Here is a 20,123-nt window from a genome sequence, read left to right as displayed (position 1 = left end):
AGCGTAAAATACGACAGCGGAGACCCCGGACTGTTGAACGACTGAAGCTCTACATAAAACAAGAATGAGAAAAAATTCCATTTTCAAAGCTTCAACAATTAGTTTCCTCAGTTCCCAAACGTTTATTGAGTGTTGTTAAAAGAAAAGGTGATGTAACACAGTGGTGAACATGCCCTTTCCCAACTACTTTGGCACATGTTGCAGCCATGAAATTCTAAGTTAATTATTATTTTCCAAAAGAAAAATAACGTTTATGAGTTTGAACATCAAATATTTTGTCTTTGTTGTGCATTCAACTGAATATGGGTTGAAAAGGATTTGCTAATCATTGTATTCCGTTGATATTTTACATCTAACACAATTTCCCAACTCATATGGAAACGGGGTTTGTATATATATATATATATATATAAAATAACGAGTTATCTCGTGTGATGAATCACAAAAAATGATATCATTAATCATGCATATTTCTTGTTTGTGTGTCACCTTTTTCTCCTAGGGAGAAAGAAATAAATACAGGGGGGGGGGGGGGGGGGGGGGAAGTGTTTATCCATTCCAAAAATATATGCAGTAAGTGTCTAGTAAAATACATAGAAAATGATATCAATTACACTACACTAACAATTATTTGTATTTTTATTTTGTTATTTACTACAATATTGAAAGGTATCAAATACTTTTTTTGTCCACTGTTAAAGATGTTTTAGTAACTTTTCCTTTGCTCTGTAAATGTTCTTATTATTCACCATTGATCATATTTAGTTTTAGCTATATTTTTATACGTATTATATATGATATATTTTTTGTTATGCGTAATATATATTAGTAATACTTTATTTAAGTGATATTGAGTGAGTGTCAAACAACTAGAATAATTGTCTGCTAATTGATGACGGATGATTAATCCCGATGTGGACTCGCTGCCATGTTTTCATAGTTTGTGCATCACGCTCCTACTATTCTGGTGTTTACATGTAATATTTCAAGTCTGCAGCAGGCGTGACCTCGGAGGCCGCTCGCTCGCGTCTTTCTTCCTGCGATATGTTTATACTTGTTGTTTGGATTGTTCCTGATGTTGCCGTTGCAGTCTGGCAAACATCCCCGTGCTGCCCTTTGAAGCTTTGTGTGACGCCTGTGACGTCGTGTGGGAATTGTGACACCTTGCTTCCATCAAAGCGCAGGTGAGAGGCAGCACTCGTGCGCATAAAAGACGTGGCCGCGTCACGCCGACAGCGCCCTGACAGCAAGGTCACCATTTGGGACCTTGGACCACCAGACAGTCTAGTTTCTTTGCTTCTAGACCCAACTTTTTTGTACAAAATATTATTTGTGTTGTTTATTATCAAAAATGGTGCGTTTCTTCGTCATCATCATCATCGTTATCCTCTTTTTGTCAACTCTGGCAGCGGCGGGGTTCCCTTACAACGCTTTGGAGCGCGTCCACAAGGTCTCCAAAGAGTTTGAGTCCTCTGGCATTGGACCAGGTGAGTCGGTGCAGGGGCGAGTGCGGGTGGTGGAATTGGACCCACGTTCCGCCGCGCTGCAGTCCGGCCTCTTCAGGAGGGGCCTGGCCTCCAGGAGAGCCCCCTCGCTCGGCTCCAGGCTGCCCTTCCCGGCGTTCCTCTCTCAGGGGCGACCCGGTGCGGGCTCCAAGGCCCCCGTGAGCGCGCTGCACCGCCTGCAAGCTGGGAGACCCGCCGAGGCCGACCTGAAGAAGAGACCGGGCCTGCGCACGTGGCAGAGAGCCATCCAGAAGGGAAACAAGATGGCCGTGTCTCTGCCAGCCACCTTGAAGGACGCCAAACAGACGTGCACGGTCGTTCCTTTCATTCAGGTAGGACGCTTTTTTAAACATCCAGATGCTGAAACCAATCCAATATATTTGAACATCAGGTGGAAAAGCAAATGAGCGTAATATAAAATAATATGTCTCATTAATAATTAATTCATTTTTACAATATGCCGAGGCCTAATAAAAAACATGCAGCTGGTCGACAACGCCCCTAGGGCCGCACTTTGGACAACCCTCATTGTAAAACAATTACGTAAAAAAATCCCTATAAGGAGCACGTGTCCCCCTTGTGTTTGATAGTTGTGATTAATTTATTCATTTTCAACCCTTCACTTGTTTTTAGTCTAAATCAGGGGTCACCAACCTTTTTGAAACCGAGAGCTACGTATTGGGTACTGATTAATGCAAAGGGCTACCAGTTTGATACGCACTTAACCTTCGTCTTGTGTTAGGGTCGGCACCGACCCGTTTTAGTTTTTAAATGCATAAAAACACCACATACATTTATTTTTTTGCATCAAAGCTTTTTGACTTTGTCAGGAACCTCTTTGTCAACAAAATAAAATTTTTTGATTTTTTTCACTAAATTATAAAATGCTCTGGTAGAAATTATGCCCTTGGTGTTGTTAGGGTCGGTTTCGACCCAGTTATAAAAATAAGATGATAAAGCAATGATAAGAGCCAAAACTGAACACACTGATAGCCAGCTCCTCTCCCAATCATGTGAGCTTTAGTGGATTCTCATTTTACCTTGTTATCCTGTACAAAAACAAACAAAAGACGGACACTAAAAGTGTCACTTTTTGCCACTCTGATTTTGTTTTTTTATTAGTTTTGGAACTAGTAACCTATTTTTCTTGGTTTCATTTGCTTGATTGGTTGTTGGTTGTTGTTTGTTTGATGTTGGATTTCTGTTGCTGAAAAAAATACTTTTTAGCCTTTTTCTTGAAGTAAATATATATGGGTCGAAATTGACCCGTAACACCATAGATGTTACTATAGTTAAAATTCTTAAAATGAAAAAATAAATAAAACACATTTATTTAAGAGATGTGTTCTAATACCCCTTAGTAATAGTTAGGTAACACAACAACCTTTTTTTTATTTATATGATTCTCTTGAGGTTCGTTTGACCATTTTCAAAAATTGAAATCGAGGGGTATACCGACAAAAAAAAGGCCCAATGGCCCAAACCAAAAATATTAAAACCAATATTTTCAAGGATAAGGAAGCCTAACGAGGTAACCAAGAGATGAGAAACAAATTGGATGATAGATAATTGTTTTTAGTATATTTTACAGCTGATTTAAGACATGGGTCAAAACCGACCCGTTAACATAAGAGATGGTAACAGAAAGCTAACACAAGAGGAAGGTTAAATAAATTGCCAGAAATAGCTAATTTGCTCAATTTACCTTTAATAAATAAATCTATATACATATAAAAAAAATGGGTATTTCTATCTGTCATTCCGTCGTACATTTTTTTTCCTTTTACTGAAGGTTTTTAGTAGAGAATAAATGATGAAAAAAACACTTAATTGAAGTGAATTATATTTATATAGCACTTTTCTCTAGTGACTCAAAGCGCTTTTACATAGTTAAACCCAATATCTAAGTTCCATTTAAACCAGTGTGGGTGGCACTGGGAGCAGGTGGGTAAGGTGTCTTGCCCAAGGACACAACAGCAGTGACTAGGATGGCGGAAGCGGGAATCGAACTTGCAACCCTCAAGTTGCTGACACAGCCACTCTACCAACCGAGCTATGCCGCCCCATTGAACGGTTTAAAAGAGGAGAAAATACGGAAAAAATGAAAATTTAATTTTGAAACATAGTTTATTTTCAATTTCAACTCTTTAAAATTCAAAATTCAACTAGCTAATTTGAATCTTTTAGAAAAAATTAAAAAAAGAATGTATCGAACATCATTGGTAATTTTTCCTTATTAAGATTAATTTCAGAATTTTGATGACATGTTTTAAATAGGTTAAAATCCAATCCGCATTTTGTTAGAATATATAACAAATTGGACCAAGCTATATTTCTAACAAAGACAAATCATTATTTCTTCTAGATTTTCCAGAACAAACATTTTAAGAGAAATTCAAAATACTTTGAAATAAGATTTAAATTTGATTTACAGATTTTCTAGATTTGCCAGAATAATTATTTTTAAATTTTAATCATAATAAGTTTGAAGAAATATTTCACAAACATTCTTTGTCGAAAAAACAGAAGCTAAAATGAAGAATTAAAATAATTCATTATTATTTACAATAATAATAAATAAAAAATACTTGAACATTGATTTAATTTATCAGGAAAGAAGAGGAAGGAATTTAAAAGGTAAAAAGGTATATGTGTTTAAAAATCCTAAAATCATTTTTCAGGTTGTATTTTTTCTCTAGAATTGTCTTTCTGAAAGTTATAAGAAGCAAAGTAAAACAATACATGATTTTATTTAAACAAGTGAAGACCAAGTCTTAAAATATTTTCTTGGATTTTCAAATTCTATTTGAGTTTTGTCTCTCTTAGAATTAAAAATGTTGAACAAAGTGAGACCAGCTTGCTAGTAAATAAATAACATTTAAACATAGAGGCAGCTCACTGGTAAGTGCTGCTATTTTAGCTATTTTATGTCTTATCATTGCACTTCTGAATTTGGAGGAATTATGGTTAATAGGGGTGTGATTCTTTGAGCCAGCAGACACAAGACAATGAAACAACGTTGAGAACTTGTTGAATTGGGTCCTGATGTTGAGCAACTCAAACCTAACGTTGAAACAACGTACATTTGGATGACGTTTAATCAATGTTGGGTTCTGCTGATGATTCGACCATTGATTTTTGATGGTTCCCCAACCAATATTCTACAACACAAATACAACGTTGAAACACCATGCTTTTTGACACCGTTTCATCAATGTTGGGTTCTGACGTTGATCTGACCATTGATTTTTGGTCGTTTTCCAACCAATATCTTGTCTTGTGCCCGCTGAGTAACGATTCGATTCAGAGTGGACACCAGATTTAAACCGATTCCCGGAATGTATTATTTGGTTTAATAATGATGATGAAACGTCTGTTTAAAAATTGACTTATTAAAAATTTACTTATTAAAAGAAATGTTTTTGATTATTTTTCCGAATTTTGGGGGGAAAAATATTCGATTCAGACACCCGATTTAAACCGATTACCACAATGTATTATTTGGTTTAATAATGATAATGAAACGTCTTTTTAAAAATTTACTTATTAAAAAAATGTTTAAATTTTTTTTCCAAATTTTGGGGGAAAAATATGAATCAATTTAGAATTGGGATATGAAAGAATTAAATAAAAAAATGTGTGCACCCATAATGAATCCAATATTTGCAAACAAATGCAATTTTATTGTCAGAATGTCGCAGAAAGAGATCTTTGAAATGGGTTACTTGAATGCACTACAATTATTTGCTCAAAGCTTGCTAAAAATGTTATCTAAATGTGATCTGGAATGGTGATTAATTAGGGTTAACTCATTGTTTTTGAGCAACACAAATACAACATTGAAACAACATGCTTTTTGACGACGTTTAATCAATGTCAGGCTGCAACGTGGATTTGACCATTGAAATTTGGTCATTTCCCAACCAATATTCTATAACACAAATACAACGTTGGAACAGCATGCTTTTTGACAATGTTTAATCAATGTTGGGTTCTGACGTTAACTTGACCATTGATTTTTGGTCATTTCCCAAACAATATTCTACAACACAACCACAACGTAGAAACAACATGCTTTTTGACAATGTTTATTTAATGTCATATTGCAACGTTGTTTTGACCATTGAAACCGATTTCCACAATGTATTATCTGGTATAACAATGATAATGAAACGTCTTTTTAAAAATTGACTTATTAAAAAAAAAGTTTTAAATTTTTTTTCGGAATTTTTGGGGAAAAATTATGAAGCAATTAAGAATTGGGATGATTAATAATTAAATGAAAAATGAATGCACCCCTAATGAATCCAATATTTGCAAAAAATGCAATTTTATTGTCAGAATGTCATAGAAATAGATCTTTGCAATGGGTTACTTGAATGCACTATAATTATTTGCTCAAAACTGGCTCAGAATTTATGAAAATGTGATTAATCTTGTATATACATGATTAGTGCAATACTTATTTGTGATTAATCGCATGAGTTAACTCATTGTTTTTGAGCCTAGTGGTTAGTGTCCGCCCTGAGATCTGTAGGTCGTGAGTTCAAATTCCGGCTGAGCCATACCAAAGACTATGAAAATGGGACCCATTACTTCCCTACTTGGCACCCAGCATTAAGGGTTGGAATTGGGGGTTAAATCACCATAAATGATTCCCGGGCGTGGCAAAGCTGCTGCCCACTGCTCCCCTCACCTCCCAGGGGATGATCAAGGGTTATGGGTCAAATGCAGAGAATAAATTCGCCACACCTAGTGTGTGTGACAATCATTGGTACTTTGCCAAACTTAACTTTTTGACAACGTTTAATCAATGTCAGGCTGCAACCTTGATTTGACCATTGAAATTTCGTAATTTCCCAACCAATATTCTACAACAAAAATACAACATTGAAACAACATGCTTTTTGACAATGTTTAATCAACGTTGGGTTATGACATTGATTTGACCATTGGTCTTTGGTCGTTTGCCAACCAATATTTTACAGCACAAATGCAACGTTAAAACAACATGCTTTTTGACGATGTTTATTCAATGTCAGGTTGTGACGTTGCTTTAACCACTGTAATTCGGTCATTCCCCGACAAACAACATGGATCCAACGTTGGACATCAACATTGTCTCAATTTCCCAATACAACTATTATGCAATGTTCTTTCAAAGTCAGTTTTATAGGACACGTATGGATAATCAACATTGTATCAATGTCTTGTGCCTGCTGGGTAATGATTTGATTCAGAGTAAACACGCGATTTAAACCAATTCCCGCAATGTATTATTTGGTGTAATAATTATAACGGAACGTCTTTTTAAAAGTGGACTTATTAAAAAAAAAAAATGTTTAAATTTTTTTCCCAATCAATTTTTGCAAATTATGTATCAATTTGGAATTGGGATGAATAACAATCACAATGTGTTTCTTGTGCACCCATAATGAATCCAATATTTGCAAACAAATGCAATGTTATTGTCAGAATGTCATACAAAGAGATCTTTGAAATGGGTTACTGGAATGCACTATAATTATTTTATCTAAATTTTGTCAAAAAATAAATTGTGTGGTTAATCTTTGTATTTACATGATTAATACGAAACTTTTTTGTGATTAATCGCACGAGTTAACTCATTGTTTTTGACAGCTCGAGTAACTAGGGGAGATTTCTGTGAACATGAATGCTAAAAGCAGAGCGAGTAAAATGTGGAATTACGGGAACATTTAGGAATTTTTTGGTTTTGCAAATTGTCGGCTAAATGTTTTGTTGTTTGAATGTTTTGAGAAATGTAAATAAATAAATAAATGATAAATGGGTTGTATTTGTATAGCGCTTTTCTACCTGTAGAAGTGGTAAGAATTTTTAATCTCTGAGGGAATTTGTGTAATGGAAAATGTACAATTTCAGGAAGAGTGGTCATTTTATGGCTTTGGAAAATTGTCATCCTTGATGTTTTAATGCAGGAATGTTTGAGAAATGTGGAAATGTTTATTTCAATGACAATTTTTGGACCACAAAATTCTGAAAAACACACATTTTTTTGGAATGTAGAGAACATAATGTTTTCATTGAGTTGAATCTTTTGTTGTTGGCTTGGTTTTAATGGTTGAGAGATGCAGAAGTTGTAAAAACTTCAAAACTCAAATTTAATTTGTGTTATGGAAAACTTAGAAGTTTGGAAAAGTGGTAAATTTATGGATATGGAAAATTGTCCGCCGGAATGTTTTAAAGCAAAAATGTTTTTATGGTTTTATACAGTCCTTAGAGTCCCTTTTTGTTTTTGCTGCAGCTGTTACATATACTGTTTTATTGTACATGGTAATTGGGTAATTTGTTATATATTGTATATATTATAGAAAAATATAATAATATAACATATCAGTATATATTATGTACTGTATATCCATCCATCCATTTTCTACCGCTTATTCCCTTTCGGGGTCACGGGGGGCGCTGGCGCCTATCTCAGCTACAACTGTATATATAATATGTAAATATTACATCCATCCATCCATTTTCTACCGATTATTCCCTTTCGGGGTCGCGGGGGGCGCTGGCGCCTATCTCAGCTACAATCGGGCGGAAGGCGGGGTACACCCTGGACAAGTCGCCACCTCATCGCAGGGCCAACACAGATAGACAGACAACATTCACACTCACATTCACACACTGGGGCCAATTTAGTGTTGCCAATCAACTTATCCCCAGGTGCATGTCTTTGGAAGTGGGAGGAAGCCGGAGTACCCGGAGGGAACCCACGCATTCACGGGGAGAACATGCAAACTCCACACAGAAAGATCCCGAGCCTGGATTTGAACCCAGGACTGCAGGAGCTTCGTATTGTGAGGCAGACGCACTAACCCCTCTGCCACGGTGAAGCCCGTAACTATTACATGTATGTTTTATTTTATATAGATAGATAGATAGATAGATAGATAGATAGATAGATAGATAGATGGATGGATAGATAGATAGATAGTACTTTATTGATTCCTTCAGGAGAGTTCCTTCAGGAGAATTAAAATTCCAGCAGCAGTGTACAGAGTTGAGATCAATTTAAATAAAAGTAAAAAGTAAATAATGGGGGTTTAAATGGAAACAAAAAAGAGAAATATTACAATGAGAATAAAAACTAAAAAGCAACAATGGGAATAAAAATATAACAGTAAAATAAGAATATAACAAGACAAAGTAGGCAGTAGTGACCATGTTATGAAAATGTATTGCACTGTTATTGTTTTGCATCCCCTGTCATCCTAGTACCCCACACCCCCTATAGCTACTGTGGTACATTTTTAGTCTACTTAATACCTGCATTATCCTTTCCAGCCTTACCCTTTCCAACCTTTGTAACTGAGCTACTGTGTGGAACAATTTTGCCTTGTCAATCAATAAAGTTTGTCTAAGTCTAGGTCATACAAACAATACATGACATACTGATGAATTGGTTTCTTCTTCTTTTTTATTTTTATTTTTTATTAATTAAAAAATGTATTCTTAATAGTTTTCTTATTCTTACTTGGTATTGTTATTATTAAATATAAAAGTGACATTCATTTCAATGGTACTTCCTGGGCTGTTATCTTTGGGATTCCAGAAAAAACAGGAATATTTGAAATTTCAAAACTGGATATCGTGGTTTTTATTGAATAAGTGAAACACTTTAATGCTGGAATGGTTTGAATTTTTGAGATATGGAAAGTTGTCAGCCAGGATGTTTTGATGCTGGAATACTTTGAAAAAGTATAAAAATGTGAAAAAAAAACAACAAATCATTTATTTCATTGGGAGTTTTGCCGGAAGGCTCATGAAACTTCAATTCCTGATTGATAATAGATAGACTTAATGTTCAGAATACATTGAATATTTGTTGTTGGAATTTTTTAAATGGAATGTTATTTTTTGTAATTATTTTTTTTAAGCTCAGTTGTGAATTTGTGTTATGGAAAATGTGGAATTTGATGTTATGATGCAGGACTAGTTGGAATGTGTGGAGAGATGCACCAACCATCGTTCATTTTAATGGGTCTTTTTAAATTTAAGATTGAAGGACAACTGGTGATTTTTGAATGTCAAAAAGAAATAGCCTGAATATTTTTAATGAGCTGAATATTTGGTGCTAGAATAGTCTAAATAAATTAATAAAGTATATGTAGTATTAACGAGAGTTGGGAATCTTTGTGCACCTCATGAAGGTGGCGACTTGTCCAGGGTGTACATCGCTTTCCACCCGAATGCAGCTGAGATAGGCTCCAGAACCATCCGGGACCCCAAAAGGGACAAGCGGTAGATATTGGATGGATGGATGTGCACCTCACGATTCAATTGGATTCCGATTCTTGGGTTGACGATTCGATTCAAAATCAATTATTGATTTAACACGTGATATAATATTTGCTATATAAATTATAATTAACCCCTTTAAAACCACTTTACAAAAACTACTCTTGGCTGCTGAGGTACGAATTATAATCAAGGTATTGGCCTGAAAAAAAAAAACGTATTTTCAAAATTCACAGAATATTAATCACTCTAAAAGAAAATGGAGCAACACCAAGTCAAACCCAATCCCAGTTTTATGATATCTGTGATAGAAATGTACAAAGCAATTGAGAAGACATACAAATACAAAACTTATTACACAGAAAAAAATGTAACACCAAAAATATTTATAATAATAATAATATTAATATTAATGATGTCAATATTAGTTGTTTAATATTTTAAATTAAAACATTGATTCTCCCAAAAATGCAAAAATTATATATATGTATATATGTATATATATATATATATATATATATATATATATATATATATATATATATATATATATATTATATATATATACATATATATATATATATATATATATATATATATATATATATATATAAATGTATATATGTATATTATATATATATATATATATATATATATATATATATATATATATTAATTAATTAAATGGGTTGTACTTGTATAGCGCTTTTCTACCTTCAAGGTACTCAAAGCGCCTTGACACTACTTCCACATTCACCCATTCACACACACATTCACATATATATATATATATATATATATATATATATATATATATATATATATATATATATATATATATGTGTGTGTACATATATATGTATATATACATACTGTATATTTATGTAAATATATATGTGTGTATATATATATGTGTGTATGTATATGTATGTACGTATATATACATATATGTATATATATGTGTATATATGTGTGTGTATAAATGTATATATATGTGTATATGTATGTACATACGAATATACGTGTATATGTGTGTATATATATATATATATATATATATATATATAGATATATATATATATATATATATATATATATATAAGTTAATTAATTAAATGGGTTGTACTTGTATAGCGCTTTTCTACCGTCAAGGTACTCAAAGCGCCTTGACACTACTTCCACATTCACCCATTCACACACACATTCACATATATATATATATATATATATATATATATATATATATATATATATATATATATATATATATATATATATATATATACATATATATATGTGTGTGTATGTATATGTATGTACGTATATATACATATATGTATATATATGTGTATATATGTGTGTGTATAAATGTATATATATATGTGTATATGTATGTACATACGAATATACGTGTATATGTGTCTGTATATATATATATATATATATATATATATATATATATATATATATATAAATTAATTAATTAAATGGGTTGTACTTGTATAGCGCTTTTCTACCGTCAAGGTACTCAAAGCGCCTTGACACTACTTCCACATTCACCCATTCACACACACATTCACATATATATATATATATATATATATATATATATATGTGTGTATGTATATGTATGTACGTATATATACATATATGTATATGTACATATATGTACATATATATGTATATATACATACTGTATATTTATGTAAATATATATGTGTATATATATATGTGTGCATGTATATGTATGTACGTATATATACATATATGTGTATATATGTGTGTGTATAAAATGTATATATATGTGTATATGTATGTACATACAAATATACGTGTATATGTGTATATATATATATATATATATATATATATATATATATTATATATATATGTGTGTGTATATATATATATATATATATATACATATATATATATATTATATATATATGTGTGTGTATATATATATATATATATATATATATATATATATATATATATATATATATACATATATACACACATATATGTGTGTATGTACCAGAGGTGGGACCAAGTCATTGTTTTGCAAGTCACAAGTAAGTCTCAAGTCTTTGCCCTCAAGTCTCAAGTCAAGTCCCAAGTCCTGCATTTTGAGTTTTGAGTCATTTCAAGTCTTTTTAACCACAGACTAATATATGTACACAGATTGTGTATGCTTTTAAAACGCTGTATGCATTTATTATTAAAAAAAAACAGTGCTTACACTGCACTTCATAATAGCGCTATTGACCAGTTATTCTAAACATTATCTCATTCCTTTACAGTATAAACACATTTACGTTACTGTTTGTGATACATTCACGAACGTAACGTTATGTGTAGGTACCTCTTGCAACCCTGCTTAAAAAAAATCACTTGACAAAAAGTATGAATAAGGTAGCAAACTGCAGTGGACACAACAGATTGGCGTGTTTGCAATGACGTTATAACCATAGACATCTTATAAGTAGACGCAGAATTGGCTGCTGTGACGCAAGCAATTTGGCCGCCATCTTGAAGTGGTGATGAGGAGCCAGCGAGCAGCCTAAACTGACAGTTGACAGGTAGAAAACAAAGATGCTGGGCTGGTATTCAGCGTTTTCCTGCTCAAATGAGCGGACTGTTGAAAATAGGAATTGGGGGATTACTTTTCACAAGTAAGATTTAACATTAACATACTATTGGTTGTATTTTGTGAAAAGAATATAACCACAGAGTTAAGCAGGAGCAAAGAACTACAATATTTGTATGTGAAAATCACAAAGAAATCTTCTGGGGGAGGATGACCCCCCTGCAGGTATGTGGTTTACAAACTTTCAGGCCCACCTAAAACAAAATTCACCAGCCGCCACTGATTATGATGCATTCTCATTTTATTGTAAACACAGATAAGTCTTCAAGTAACAATATTCAAATACTAACTTTGTTGGGTAAGACAGAATTTGGTTTTATTCTGAATCCAGTGAAACAGATTGGTGGTTTTAGCTGAAATAAAGACTTTCAGGTGTTTATATATGTTTAAGTATTTGGCAGACACTTTTATCCAAAGCAACATACATGAAAAATACATACAAAACAATCACTGTAAACATGATCATTTAAGGAAAGAATGTAATAGAAAATATCAATACAAAGTGTCAAGACAGAATAAACTATCTGCTGTTGCAGCAACAGAGTATAAGTCTATAACAGTGGTTCTCAACCTTTTTTCAGTGATGTACCCCCTGTGAACATTTTTTAATTCAAGTACCCTCTAATGAGAGCAAAGCATTTTGGTTGACAAAAAAGATAAAGGAGTAAAATACAGCACTATGTCATCAGTTTCTGATTTATTAGATTGTATAACAGTGCAAAATATTGCTCATTTGTAGTGGTCTTTCTTGAACTATTTGAAAAAAAAAAGATGTAAAAATAACTAAAAACTTGTTGAAAAATAAACAAGTGATTCAATTTTAAATAAAGATTTCTACACATAAAAGTAATCAATTCAAAGTGCCCTCTTTGGGGATTGTAATAGAGATCCATCTGGATTCATGAACTTCATTCTAAACATTTCTTTACAAAAAAAAACTTTAACATCAATATTTATGGGACATGTTTACAAAAAATCTAGCTGTCAACACTGAATATTGTTGCATTGTTGCATTTCTTTTCACAGTTTATGAACTTACATTCATATTTTGTTGAAGTATTATTCAGTAAATATATTTATAAAGGATTTTGAATTGTTGCTATTTTTAGAATATTTAAAAAAAATATCATGTACTCCTTGCATACCTTCAAGTACCCCCATTTGAGAACCACTGGTCTATAGGTCCGTAAGATATATAGATATCTAATGTATTCATACATTGTTTATGTAGGATATACGCATGTATATATAACCTAATCATATTGTTTCTTTAACTTAAAAATAGCTGACTGTTTTTCCCCCCCTTCTCTGGGATTATATTCCCAGTTTTGATCTCAGACGTCTGGTCACTTATAGCACATAAGAATATTTTATTACTGTTAAGCAAATTATGAACACACCAAGACATGTGTCCTTTATCATAGTTACACGTATGACAAAAAAGCGCGTGAGTATCAGTGGTATTCAGTGAGGTGATATTAATTAAATGTGCTGACAGTTTATTGCTCTTGCCAAAGGAATTGCCCTGAGTGGAGCGAAACACCATTCCAAGATGGCGACCGCGCGTCACGTCTGCGGCAACAGGCAGTAGCGCTCGATGCTGCGTCTACTTATAAGATGTCTATGGTTATAACGTTAGCAGTGAGTTTACAGCCTCACTGATTTAACTACACAACAAATAAAAGTTACGTTACTCAGCCAATAAACGTTATCTTACATTCAAAACGTACCCTTCTTTGTGCAACTTCAAATGTCGAACGAAGTTGGAAGTTGTTGCGTCTCCGTCTGTAATCTTCCAACCGCATGTTTTGCATACGGCAATTCCTGTTTTGTTGACCAAGTCGTAGTTTTAATACCCGAACGAAACACTTTATGGCATAATTTTCCTTACTTATTCTTCTGTTGTTTGAGAGCAGTTCTGCTTGGTTTTTCTGCAATTTGATTGGATGAATGCTGTGTGACGAAAATAACGTGGATGTAAATTGATTGGCTGTTGTACTGACAGGTAGCTCACAGGCTGTCATCGCACACATGTTGACAAACACGCGTACACAATGGAAGATACGGAGCGCTCCTGAATAACTTTTTAATCGTTGGGTTTTGGGGAAAGTTGCAAGTCATGTCAATTCAAAAGGCTCAAGTCCAAGTCGAGTCCCAAGTCATTGATGTTAAAGTCTAAGTCGAGTTGCAAGTCTTTTTACATTTTGTCAAGTCGAGTCTAAAGTCATCAAATTCATGACTCGAGTCTGACTCGAGTCCAAGTCATGTGACTCGAGTCCACACCTCTGGTATATACATATGTATATATATACACGTATGTATGTGTATATATATATATATATATATATATATATATATATATATATATATATATATATATATATATATATATAGATATATATATATATATATATGTATATATATATATATATATATATATATATATATATATATACATATATATATATATATATATATCTATATATATATATATATATATATATGTATATACAAGTTAACTCGTTATCATATATATATATATATATATATATATATATATATACATATATATATATGATAACGAGTTAACTTGTGTGATTAATGATCTCCCTAATCCCAAAAAATTATCGGATATATTCCACTTCCAAGTAACCCTGAAGAGGACTGTTACCAAGTTTGGAGCAAATAAACGTGGTGCATTCAAGTACACACTTTAAAAACGTTCCTGTATGACATTTTGTGACAGTAAAATTGCATTTCTGATCAAATATTGGGTTATTTTATTACTCATTTTTGATTATGCTAGCGAGAATAACCTCTGATTAATCATGATCAATCCAAATTTTATGGGTGATTAATCAAATTTTTTTAAACTTTATAATTTCACACACCACCTGTTATACTATGATGTACTTGATGTTTATTCTTCCAATAGTGCTATTTCATGTATTCTATGTGCATCAAACTGTGTTCAAACAAGGACTGTCCTCCCCCCCAGCGTGTGACAGCCGAGGGTTGCCCCAGCGTGACCGTGCACAACAAGCTGTGTTTCGGCCAGTGCAGCTCCCTCTTCGTCCCCTCGGAGACGACGGACCTGGCCGGAAGGGGCTCCCACCAGCGGACGCCCTGCTCCCGATGCGCCCCGTCCAAGGCTCACACTGTGACCATCCCCCTGCAGTGTGGCGGGGAGGTCCGAGAGAGGCGGGTGATGCTGGTGGACGAGTGCAAGTGTGAGACGGGCCGTGAGGAGACTGCTGCTTTGCCACACATGTAACCGCTTTTGTTGTTGTCTTTGTCGTATGAGAATTGAGACGGTAGTATTTATCCTCATTCTCATCGTGATGTCATGTCCATTATATGGATACACCTATTTGTGTCATGCATTACCGGGGTTTGATTCGATAAGTTGCTTAATCAATGGCTCCAAATGGGAATAGTTATTGAAATAACAAACATTGAGAGCCTTTTTGGTCAATACAGTAGGAAGGGGATTCATATGGCCCCTTTCATTGCAGTTTACTTGACACATGAAACGTGACAAATTGGGGGGGTGCACTATCCACTTTTGCCGTCAGATGACAGTAAACTGTTGAATATCTTAAAATGTGTTTTGTGGCAATTCCTACTTTGACCGCAGCGTCAGTTGCTATGTAGAGTGCCGCTTTCCATCATTTCAGCAGACTGCATGGCAAAAATTAATAATCCCACCCCTCTTCCTGTAACGCGAAATCCACCCAGCAATGGGGCCATATGAATCCCTTCCCTACTGTAGTGGTTGTGGCCCTCAACAACCACATATAGCAGGGGTGTCCAATCTAACATCATTAAAAAAACAAAAACTGATAAAATTGAGCAAAAAAAAAATTAAAAAAATCAAGCCAATACCAATACAGATAACTTCCGGCTTCTCAAAATCGATACCAATGAGCAATAAAAAAAAATGTTTTCAAGCCAATAACGATACAGATCACTTCCGGCGTGTCAAAATCGATACCAATGAGCAATAAAAAAAAATAGTTTTCCAGCCAATAACGATACAGATAACTTACGGCTTCTCAAAAATGATACCAATAACCAATTAACTTGTTTTTATTATAATTTTTTTTTTAAGTACATTTTAATTCTTTTGCGGCAAGCGTCTTCCTACACTTTCAAAACACTGTCCTTTCATTGATGTGTTGACGCGCGACGTTATTTTTCCTCCTCGCCGATGTATTTGTAGAACACTAGCAGGCGAAATATCTTCCTCTGAAACATAAAGAAGTTCAAAAACGATCGACGTTATGTTTGTTTACACTGAGCTCGGGTAAGTTTATGACACAAGTAGGAGAAAAGAAGCGCTTGATTTGCTCATCCAACACTCGCCTTATTGGAGCTATTTTTTTTAATAGTCAGTTGTATTGTAGTCTGTGCACACCTTTCTATGTGGCTGGCTTTAGGACCGGTTTGTTTTTGTACCAGGCATCTTTAGGCCTTCAAAAATACACAGTCTGGCTGATAAGGTTTGATGTGTTAAAGCGCAATGTTTTTTTTCTTCCTTGCGGAATATATATGTGGAACATTCAGTGCAAACAACACCAAAATATCTTCTTCTGAAACAGTACAGTAAAGAAGTTCCAAAAGCTCAACGCCATGTTTGTTTACACTGAGCTCAGGCCTACGTTTACAACACAATAAGGAGAAAGGGAGCACTTGATTTGCTCACCCTGACACACCTGCAGCACAATATGGTTAATCTCGCCTCATTGAAGCTATTCTTATTATATACCTAGTTCTTCCTAGGCTTTCAAAAGGATGCTGTCGTTTTATATGGCTGGTAACGTTTGATGGGTTATGTCATGTTATGTTCTTTTCATTTATTAAGTGGCCCAATCAACGTTTGAAGCATAATGGGTTTTTTTTGTCCTCGCGGAAATTATTTGTAGAATAAACGTCTCTGTCTGAAAAAGTGAAGAAGTCCCGAACAATCAAGGCCATGTTTGTTTACACTGAGTTCAGAGGAAGTTAACAACGCGAGGAGGAGAAAAGGAGCAGTTGATTTGCTCATCCTATACGGGTAATCTTGCTCTTTGGCATGGTATCTGTAATTATTCAATATTTAATTTATAACACATGTTTTCTTTTGTCTTTAAAATACAGTATGGGCCAAAAGTTTGGACACACTTTCTCCTCATCCAATGTGGTTTCTTTATTTTCATGACTATTTTCATTGTAGATTATCACTGAAGGCATCAAACCTATGAATGAAAACATGTGAAGTTATATACTTCAGAAAAAAAGATTAAATAACTGAAAACTTGTTTTATATCCTCGTTTCTTCAAACTAGCCACCCTATGCTCTGATTACTGCTTTGCACACTCTTGGCATTCTCTCCATGAGCTTCAAGAGGTAGTCACCTGAAATGTTTTTCACTTCACAGGTGTCATAGTTTTGATGCCTTCAGTGACAATGGAGAATGTAAATAGTCATGAAAATAAAGAAAACGCATTGAAATGAGAAGGTGTGTCCAAACCTTTGGCCTGTACTATATATATATATATATATATATACAAGTTAGGTCAGGAATAAACACAGGGGCTGTATCATCCCGACAAGCCTGTTTCGCAGGTTTCCCTACTCGTCAGTGGATTTTAAGGCTTGTAGGGATGCGAAACAGGCTTGTAGGGATGATACAACCTCTGTGTTTTTTCCTGACCTAACGTATATTTTGCTCTACCCCGGTATTGAGCACTGTATAACGGATAAACCACAAAAACCTTGACCATATATATATATATATATATATATGTGTGTGTGTATGTGTGTGAAAATCACAAGACTACTTCATCTCTACAGAACTGTTTCATGAGGGGTTTCCTTAATCGTAAGAAGATTTTATTCGAAGCATTCACATACCATGGTTTGTATAGGGCACAGAGTGGGTAGGTACAGGCAGGCGTAGGGCGTGGTGGTTGGCTCATGTGCTACCTAGGAGGTGTTTTCGTCTGTGACGGCATGTTGATATAATTTCACTGCGCTTGTTGAGGGATGACAGTTCTGGGTGATATATAACAAACAGTTTCTCTTTTAAGCATAGGTTGCATCTTTTATTACCACTGTTGTAAGGTGTGCTGGATGCAAGAATGTATTATGTTTATTATATATCACCCAGACCTGTCATCCCTCAACAAGCGCAGTGAAAGTATATCAGCATGCCGTCACAAACGGAAACACCTCCTAGGTAACACATGAGCCAATCACCACTCCCCTATGCCTGCCTGTACCTACCCACTCTGTGCCCTATATAAACCATGGTATGAGGGAAGCCCTCATGAAACAGTTCTGTAGAGATGAAGTAGTTTTGTGATTTTTACCGCGCATACATATATTGCGCTCTACCACAATATCGAGTACTATTCTCTGGATAATATAATTAAGACATATATATGTATATATAAATTGCATTGGCTTTGAAAATTTAATATATTTAAAAATTGGCCACCATATCCTTAAATTTGTCAGTTTGGACACCCTTGACATCGTGTTTAGGCCCTGATCCTATTGTTTTATGTGCCATCCCATCTAATTATTGAGGACATGATGCATATACGTACCCGTGTATATACTCCCAGTCATGTGACTCACCAGACAGACGCGGACGTCGACGTTCCAATGACCTTCGACCTATCCGAAGCGATCCAATAAAAAAAAAAAAAAAAATGGTGGTTCAAGCGCTGTTCTTTGCTGCCTTCTTTTTTTCCCCCTCCCTACCACCTCCATGCCAACGCTGAATTAGGAATGCAATTTAGCTCCAGCGAGAACATAAAGAGCATTTGTTGTTGTGCAACCCTCCAACCGGCACTCAGCCACTTTTGTGTGCACGTCGCCGCCGCCTATGTTTTATTAAAAAGCCCGGCCGTGCACACTTTCAGCACGTAGCGCTCGCGTCTGAGAACGGCAAATGAGCTACTTAGCGGCGAGCAAACATAATTGTTTCAGCATGGTCCCCTTGAATTATGTATAGGAAGCACCTATTCTCATGCCCAATCTTCCTTTCAGTGGAGTTGTGGGAATTTGAGCATCCTTCACCGCAGATGCGCTTAAACCAGAGGGTGCGCTTGATTATGTATCTTCCCCCTCCCGCTCATCCAGTTCGGGCCCATAAAACCTATTATTCATTTATAGCCCGGCACCTGGGCTTGGTAAAGTGAACTCCTCGCACACATCCCGAGATGGATTCCCAGAGGGGCATAAAGAAGGGGGCTCTTTACGTCGCCTTGGCACGCCGTCAGATTGGCTGCTTTAGTCGGCCATTTGCATTCACGCGGGCTCCTCGGATAAAGTGAAAGCGCTCGTTTGCGCCGCGGGGGTGCATTGAGTTCCTCGGGTTGCATTAGCATGTGATTAGCATTTTTTTTGGGGGGTTTGATGGCTATATTTTTCAAGATTGATGGGATAAATATTTGCTCGGGTTTTAAACGCGAGGAATTAGGGGCCACTTGTTTTGTCTTAGGTGGCTTGTGTGACCTCAGGGATCCAATCAGGGAATTCTGCTCTAAGTGCGCTTTAAAAAAAAAAAAAAAAAAAAAAAAAAAAAGTTTGAGTGACTGGACAGTCTTTCTTTGCATGAAACAATCTTAAAAAAAAAAAAGAGTGCTTGTTGATTGCGCAAACAAGGCGCACAAGAGCGCGCGGCACTTAACGGGACAGA

General features: G+C 34.9%; 1 protein-coding gene across 1 annotated transcript; it reads left to right on the top strand.

Moving 5' to 3' along the window:
• The first annotated feature begins 1,351 nt into the window (after window positions 1–1,351).
• dand5 (DAN domain family, member 5) lies at window positions 1,352–18,318 on the top strand. The gene is made up of 2 exons (XM_061913772.1): window positions 1,352–1,837; window positions 15,431–18,318. Exons 1-2 carry the CDS (start codon window positions 1,352–1,354, stop codon window positions 15,704–15,706), a joined length of 762 nt encoding a protein of 253 aa, XP_061769756.1. The 3' UTR covers window positions 15,707–18,318.
• The last annotated feature ends 1,805 nt before the right edge of the window (window positions 18,319–20,123 follow it).

Source organism: Nerophis ophidion, linkage group LG01, assembly GCF_033978795.1.
Source record: "Nerophis ophidion isolate RoL-2023_Sa linkage group LG01, RoL_Noph_v1.0, whole genome shotgun sequence".
NCBI classification, from domain to species: domain Eukaryota; kingdom Metazoa; phylum Chordata; class Actinopteri; order Syngnathiformes; family Syngnathidae; genus Nerophis; species Nerophis ophidion.
Note: the sequence above shows the minus strand (reverse complement) of the source record. Positions and strands in the feature narration are given on the sequence as shown.